At 37.9% G+C, this 8,605-nt stretch overlaps 1 protein-coding gene across 1 annotated transcript; it reads right to left on the bottom strand.

Annotated features, from left to right (window-relative positions):
* Positions 1-591: 591 nt before the first annotated feature.
* LOC102005211 (mRNA cap guanine-N7 methyltransferase) lies at positions 592-8,157 on the bottom strand (the record flags this gene model as incomplete). Its single annotated transcript, XM_013510215.1, is given in 5 exon segments — positions 592-709; positions 3,418-3,582; positions 4,031-4,212; positions 5,460-5,572; positions 8,032-8,157. Coding segments are annotated over 5 exon segments (704 nt in total), but the record flags the coding sequence as incomplete, so codon positions are not given.
* Between the last annotated feature and the right edge of the window lie 448 nt (positions 8,158-8,605).

Genomic DNA, 8,605 nt, shown 5'->3' with positions numbered 1-8,605 from the left:
GGTAGAGGAGAAAAGCAATCCACATCGTGTGCTGCAAGTATTCCCTCCCTGCTATGCCGGAGTCTAGGGGAAGAGCAGGTCTCACTAGCACACTCCAGAGGACTAAAGTCTTGGCTGTCATCAAAGAACAGTTACGCATGGTTGACCCTGGTGTGGACCCTGGTGTGGACCCCGGCTAGGAAGGTTCTAAGCTACAGATGCAGTTGGTAAGTAAGGAGTTCTAAACTAGGGGTGATGACCCAGCAACAGACATGTGCCCATGGCTGTCACAACTGAGGCACGGGTGGGGAGGGGCCAGAACAACACAGAGCTGCATCTTCCCAGCCCCACAGTCAGTGACAGGAAAAACCTATTTTAAAGCACCTCTACCCAGATAACAGAACTAGAGGACTGCATCATTCATCCACCAAGCATTTACGGAGCATTAGCCATGGAAATTTCTGTGTCTGGCTCTTCCTAAAAGCCAAAAGGTACACAGCAGTTATCATATTCTGTAATACATTTATAAGCAAACAGCCTTGGAAGGATCTCAAAAACAGCCAAGTAAGTTCACTGTGACTTGGAATTTTTACACTTTTTCTAAGTACTTACCTCTAGGGCCTGCATTCGTTTTAACAGCATTTTATTTTCGTTGTTCTTAATCTTTTCTTCAAAGAATTCCATAAATGTTTTTTTGTAGACTAATTTCATATTGTACTTTTTCACCATTCTGTCCAAAAGAGATTACATAGTGAAAAGGCTTCCAAAACAGCTGTAATTCCTCAATAGCTTACTTTGCTATAACAACAGCGACATATTCGGGACTTAACTAAGAAAGCTGCCATTTCCTTCATAAACCGACTACAAAGAAATGTAATTAAGAGTAACCACACCTACAAAGAAACATATGTCCTAAATCCCATAGCTTGCCCCATGTAGCACACAGGTGGAAAGTGTAATGAAGGCCAGCGTTTGGGGCTCTAAGATGGGGTGAGGCTGAGGAAACATTTTCAGATTAATTCCATTCTATTCTATTGCAGCCCCACATAGCTGCATGAAAACAGCTGCCAATTCCTTCTTAAAAGATTCACTTTTATCTCCTGCATTCTCTTAATTTTTACATCTTGCGCTGTCTCTCTGCATATTTTTTGTTTGTTTTGTTTTGCTTTGAACTTCTAAATCTCAGGTTTTGAAGAGACTGGTCTGGAGTGGTCTTCATCATCATTGCCTGGGAGGTCTACTCTCTCATCACTTGCATTTACTCCAGTGCTCATCAAATCTATCCCGTGCGTGTCGCAGACATTCTCTAACTTCACATGTTTAAGACTGAGCCACACACGATTCTTTTTCTGCCATTCTACATTACTGCACTAAACCTGCCTGTCTCACTCTCCCAAGCCCACATCACACCAAGTCCTCCAAAAAGAGGTTCACTTCATACTCTGTCTGCTACCACCCTGTTCTAATGACCACCACCATCTGGCTGGCTGTACCACTCCAGCAACCTCTTCTCTTGTCCCCTGCCTTCCAGTATTAATGTCCTTCGATAAATATCCAAATGCAGTCAAATTAAGCTTCCAAAAATACAGATGTAGTCAGTGTCACAACTCACCCTGAACAACCTCCACAGGGCTCCACCATACCTAGTACACAATTCAAAAGCTCTCAATGTGACATCTGCAAGGAATCCTGCCTCCTCTCGGGCAGCTGGGCCCCTGGTTCCCTAAGAGGCAGTCATAAGCTTTCCTTCTTCTGCTCCTGTCCCACTCTGGGGCTTCACACACTGTCTGTTGCCACTGTCCATCTCCTGTGCACCTGACTGAAACATCACTTCTCTCCAGACGTCTTCCTTAAGTGCTCGCTGCATTTGGTCTACCGTTACACTGAGGTTCACTTTCCCCACTGCATTTACCAAATGTATTATTATGGTCTGCTGAAGGAAGCCAGGAGATGACTCTAGGCAGCAGGGTAAGGGAGTAGCAGAGGAAGAGGATGACTTTCACAAGGCAAGGGAGGGCTTGTGTGTGAGGGACATGTGAGCTGTGGCACTCATGTGCAAAGAGCATGCACAAGGCAGAGCTGCCACCCTAGCCAGCCCTCCATGAGGAGAGAAGGTCAGTCCCTTCTACTCCAGACAGTTCCGAAACAGCCTTTAGATTTAAAATCAAGTTTGATAATGTGAAAATATTGCAATTACAAGGAACCCAAGTTGGGCTAGCAGAAAGGTTCTGCAATAAAAGGTGATTAAATTTTTGTTCTGTTTTAATGACAGGCAAAAAGGCCTTTATACATTTTCTGATTCTCTCACCAAATACCCATTTTAATGAATAATTTTCCTCAAAACATAAAGAAATAAATTTCTTAAAAAGTATATATTGTCAGGACTTGTAACTTTGTAAGTTTATCACTAGACAACGTAAGTAAAAAAGATTCCTAAGCTTGCTTAGCATTTAAAAAAGTATCTTCTTGGATTTACTAAAACCACCAACTATGTGAACCAAAAACAAAAACCTAACATATGAAAAATATGAAAAACAATTGTTTAATTTCTTTTATAAAGTTGAAAAGTAGTAACATTTTTCTAATTTATTAATTTTAATAAAATTAGTTAATTTTATAAATACCATACTTATAAAATTGTGCGTATTATTTTCCTAATGTTCAATCATGTTACTTGTCTTTATTATGTTATTGTTTAAAATTTTTACAATTAGTATAAAACTAAAAATTCTACATCCATAACTTTACAAGCTAAGTCCCAATTCAAACAATCAACAATCAAAACTAAACAAAATAAAGCTCCTGCTTGTCTCAGTCAATATTCAGCTATGATGTGACCTCCATGAAAGCTGACTCCAGTCCTCTCCCCAGCAGGGAAACCCCAAAACCAGGGTATACCACAAGGCCTTGCAGCCTTATGTGATACAGCCCAGTACCCGGAACTCTTCCTGTGTCCAGAGTTCGCCACGAGTCCTAGGAGTTCAGAAGCATGGGGGAATACATTCCTAAACGATACTTCTATCAACACTGCTAGACACAGGCCATCCAAAGCTGCCACCTACCTCTATCAAAAAATGAGGACCTCTGATTTACAAAGACTCACTTCATATTTCCAAAGTTACTAGCAGTTACTTAAAGAAAAAATTTTGCTATCTGCAAGGTTTAGTATTTTCCGCCACAAGGTGAAGGCAACTGGCTCCTTTCTTATCCACAGGATAAAATCATTTCCAGAAATAAAAGAAAACTAAACGAGGCTCTCAGAGGTCCATGGCACCAATGGGGGATCTGAGGCTACAATCTTTTCTTACACAATTAGACTTCTTACAGTGCCACTTTAAACATGGAATGAGTAGGAATAATGATCCTTCCCCCTTTTTCTTTTTTTACAAGACAAAAAAGAAAAAGAAAAACACAGTAACAGATTAATGACATTCTTACTGAGTTAGCAATGGAAAATAGACCAAGAATTCAGGGACATCCACAACACCTTCCAAGTTGAAGTCGTATTTGCAGCCAAATAAAGGATAATCTCCTTTCTTCTGAAATTTCACAGTATATATTTCATTTCCAAATGATTCTGTTTCTGAAGCTTCAAGGCGACTTCTATCAGGATTATTCCCCAGCCAAAATAAGAAAGATTAAAGTGATTAAATCTTGATGAGATTATGCATGTTGAAAAAGTACATGATACAACTTAAAAAGTCACTTTACTAGTTTTTAATTGGATTCAAGGTACTCTTCAGAAGAAATACACTAAAATACCATTAATAGTCTTAAGAAAAAGTTAGGTTGGTTAAGTCTCTGGTCCTCAGTATTTGATTGGTAACTTGCCTACCACAGTCACCTCTGGTTCAGCATAACCTCAGTCTCCAAACTACATGTAAGGTTCTAAAAGGTTATCTTAGATCTTTAAGCATCTACTTAAATATAGTACATTAAGTGCTCAGCACTTGTAAGACTAAATAGCGTGTCTTGTGAACTCTATTTGTGATAAACATTTGCTACTTAATAGTACATATTTTGTAAACCTCGTGCATTTAAAAGTACTTACATCAGTTCAAAGCTATTGGGAGTGGTACCGATAAAGTAGCCTCCAGGGCTGAGTCTCTCACAAGCATTTCTGAGCATCATGTCAGCCTGCTCAGAGGATTCAAAAGAGTAATGACAGACAAACTGACAACTGCAGATGTCAAAGCACATTTCTGGGTCCCGAAATTTATCAACTAAAAGTTCCTGAAACAAATTAAAATGGATTAATATTGTGAAGCAAAGGTAACATGGATGAGAAACTTTTTGGTACCTTAATTCCCAGAATTTAGAGTTCTTAAAAGTAGACAAGCCCTGCCATTAACCAACTCTTTAAATCAGTCTTCAGTTCTCCTTCCCCTTGCTATGTATGAGGAGCACAATGAAATCACTCTGATTCTAGCTCAAAAAAGTATTTGATTCCTATTTGCATGTAAGTTAAAGATCCAAGGATCCCAAAATCATGTTTAATAATGCAGCTATCAGATATGACATTTAAAGTTGACCTTTTCAACATTGGCATCTTAAAGAAATAAAAATGTTTGAAGGTTTCCAACTTCCTAGCAATATTTTACACTTCTTTTCCACTTTCAAAACTGCAAGCAAAATGTGCACAATTGACAAAGGTATCTACAGTTTAACAGGTCAGACAAAGATCACCAAGTTCACCACGAGTCTTTTACCACTCAATTGGCCCTTAAATTCTACAGTTAAGAAATTCAGAAATGGGTTGTCACTCGGCAGGAGAGTGTTTGCCAAGCATGTGCAAAGGCCTGGGTGTGATCCTCAGCACCCGCCTCCCCACTTCACATACACAGTTCAGAAACAGACTGAAAATGGAAAAACCGAAAAGATTCTGACATTGGGAAATTAATAAACTACATGGTGAACAAAACATTATTAGAGTTCAGTTCTATTTCAAAACATAGTCAGTCATTAGTAGCCTCAGGTTCTGCATCAATGAGTTCAAACAACTGTATGCTGAAAATATAAGGAAAGAGAAACAGTATCCATACAGACTTTTTCCCTGCCATTACTCCGCAAACAATAAAGTCAACATAGCACCAACACCGTAGCAGTACTGTAAGTATGTAAGTATACACAAAGCACACTGGAGCGTGCGTACAGGTTGCCTACAAACACTACTATTATCATTTACACGAGGGACTTGAGCTCTTTTGCATTTGGCATTTGTGGGGCCAATCCCTGCAGATTCTGAGGGACAACTGTGCTAGAAAATAAATCTTGTTCAAATCAAAAAGCAACAGAATGATTTCAACAACTCAAATTATAGAAGCAAATTCCCAGAAGTACCCACTGAGTTGCTGAGGGGAACTTATGATAAAAGAATTTCTAGTTGAAACTGAATAAATGCACATCCTAAGGTTTTTAATGTTTCAAAGCACATTTTAACAAATAAGTTGATTAAAACAACAAAAAGAAAATCCCTGTACCTTTGAAGAGTCAGCAGTTATAAATTCCGCATTAAAAAGATATTCATTATCACGACGATTTTTCATGTCCTCATACCGCTGTTGACACTGCTTGACAGAAATGTCGGCGATATCTGAAAGTGGAAGAAGTGTGTCAGTGACTGTCAACAGAAAAGGTAGAAGGCTGTTAGTATCCGTCAACACACAAGGGCAAAAATCCTCACAAGGATCTCAACTGATACACTTGGCATGAAATCTAGGGTTAATAAGGTTTTATTTCCCTTAAAACAGCAGTGTATGTTACAGTACAAATGCGCTATTATTTTTTAAAAATAGGAACTAAAAGCTTTCCTAATAGGTACTAACACCAAAAAAGTTCCAGCACAATTATTAAATGTTTATTCAAAGTTAAAAGCAGGAAGATATCTTAATTGAATGATGATAAAACCAACACTACCTAAGTTCACTTTTGGAAACATCAAGTTTTTATTTTCATAATAGTGTTTTGCCATTTATCCTGCTCTGAGATTTGCACTGTGATGCAAAAGCAATGGTGGGGGTCACACAGCCCCTCAACAGCACCCACACTCATGGGGAAAGTTACTGTCATCTAGAAAGGCCTCTAACAAAGCAGAACTTCATGAAATCTTGGCTCTTGAAAACATCTTTTAATAGCCTATGAGATGAAATGGGAAGTAGCAAAAAATCCTTCTCCTGTATAACAAGGTGTGACATCCCTTTAGGGCAACATTAGTTGTGACTATTCTGAGTTGTATGCTGGACTGGCCACTCTTCACAGAAAGACTTGAAAGAATGGCAAACCATCGTTACTCAAACTTGAGTATCTGGTACATATTTTATTGAAAATGAACACTGTTGTTTTCAGGAAAACAATGAATAGTATTTGCTGCCAAAGATAAAATATGACTTTCATGGGCAATTTCCAATTTGAATAACTTGTACTCATCATCGGATGAACACCTTCCAAGTGTATAAAGCCTCTCTGATGAGTGTGGTACTAAACAAATGCGATTCCATGGTGTCAACATTTGGAAGATCTGCATTACTTCAGTATGAACAGTATTTTCCAAGTATCACAATTCCATGCAGGACAGCAAGGCAGATCAATGGATTTTAGCGTAATGTAGTATAAAATGTTTGTCAATAAGGCTGCACATTACAACTAACCTTTAAGCAACTACCATTTGTAGAATCAAAGATAAATATCCACAATTATCTAAAGGAGCTATTAAAATAGCTTTCATTTTATAATTACTTATCAACCAAAATAATGCTGTAATAGGTTTAGTGCAGAATCAATTGAGAATCTACTGGTCTATTATTCCACACCCTAAAAGGACTAACAAAAATGTATTTCTTTTTTTTTTTCAATCTGGGAATTAAACTCAGGACCTCACACTTGCCAGGCAGGCACCATGACACTATATCCCCAGCTCAGTTTTTTTGTATTTCTTTTTCTTTCTTTTTTCTTTTCTAGCAAAAATGTCAAAAAAGAAAAACTACCAGTATGCTCATTAAATTTTAATGAATTAAAACATTATCTCTAAAAATCTCAGTTTTAACTTTTCACAGGGTAAGTACCAACCGTACGATAAAGCACATGTTCTAGTCTTCAATAACTTTTAAGCATATTCAGGACTCATCACACCTAAAGACTTAAGAACTACTGACTGATGCCAGGTGTGTTGGTGCACACCTGTAATCCCAGGACTCAAGAGGCTAAGGCAATGAAACTGCCATGAGTTCAAGGCCAGGCTGGACTATGTAGCAAGACCTTGTCTCAACCTCCACCTCCCTAAAAAAGCAGAACTGCTGATAGAGACACTGAAACAATACTCTGGAGGTGGCTGCTGTTCTTCCTCTAATTTACATCAGAAAGAACAGGACACCTGCAGGTCCCACTTCAGTGTTCAGACTGATCACTGTGTTCAGGTGCTTGACTCATTCATTTATCAAGCTCCCATCAAATTTTCACTATAGCTTCCAGATCTTTTTAAGATTGTTGCCTCAATCTATTATTGCAGGTGAAAAAACACTGATTCTCTAATGTTATTATCATTCTTCCTCCATTTATCTATGATGACTTTTCAATAAAGAGGAATTTCCTATTTCAAACATTTGGTTACCTTGAAAAACTATTTATATTAGGTAAGAAAACGCTTTATTCTCTCCCCACACTTATGAGTTTCAAAGTAAGTCTTTCAGCAACTTCCAAGAGTGAACAATGAGGTCTTTTCCTTTATTTAATGTTCAATCACTATTCTTTTTGATGTCTGAATTCCTATCTTAGCCAATGGAAAAGTTTACAAGTTTGTCCTTTAGATATGACTCCTATTATTTTTGACAGCTTCATGCCTTTCTCAGGAAGGGTAAGTTATCCCAACCTCATTAACTATATTAGAAAACCACTGGGGAAGTCCTATAACTAATTTTTAAAAAACACCCACCTCTTGCACAGCCCCTGGAAGACTTGCCACAAGGTATTCCAACATCATGATAGCAAGGAAACCTTTATTTCCTATTCACCTAATTGATCACAAATTACTCTTTCCAATATTAGCATTTATCTTACCAGTACAAACGAGCTTGCTAATTCTTCCTTTTCTCCATTTCAGCAAATCTCCACCTTTACCACATCCCAAGTCCAAAACAGTAATATCACGGGTTTTTTTCTGTCGTACCTTTTCTAAAAATTCCCCTAAAAGAGAAAAATCAGTCATAATCAACTACCTATTGTTCATTTTTAGTAAAGCACAGTTACCTTTAACAATCTTCTAACCTCTGACACATAATAGTTACATTTATTTATAGTTAATTTGAAACTTGCTATTTCAAAATATTGCATAACTAAGTTAAATTCATCATATATCATTAACATGGTTCCACCAGCTTGACCCACTGGTAGTATACATGTGATTGTACCACTTCTACCACCAGTGGTACAAGCCATCCGATGGGACAGTCATGCATAGACCACCAGTAGTTCAAGCACCCTGGCAGTAAGACATGTGAATTACGGTGCCACTGTGAATGTGTGAAAGATGAAAGAATATATATATAGTGTATTATAAAGTTAAGACAGCTTTTTGAAGGTTACTTCCAGAATTTAAGTCAACATCAAATAGAAGACATTTCAAATTCTAATT

Source organism: Chinchilla lanigera, unplaced genomic scaffold (assembly GCF_000276665.1).
Source record: "Chinchilla lanigera isolate Chin_1 unplaced genomic scaffold, ChiLan1.0 scaffold00620, whole genome shotgun sequence".
NCBI lineage: Eukaryota > Metazoa > Chordata > Mammalia > Rodentia > Chinchillidae > Chinchilla > Chinchilla lanigera.
Note: the sequence above shows the minus strand (reverse complement) of the source record. Positions and strands in the feature narration are given on the sequence as shown.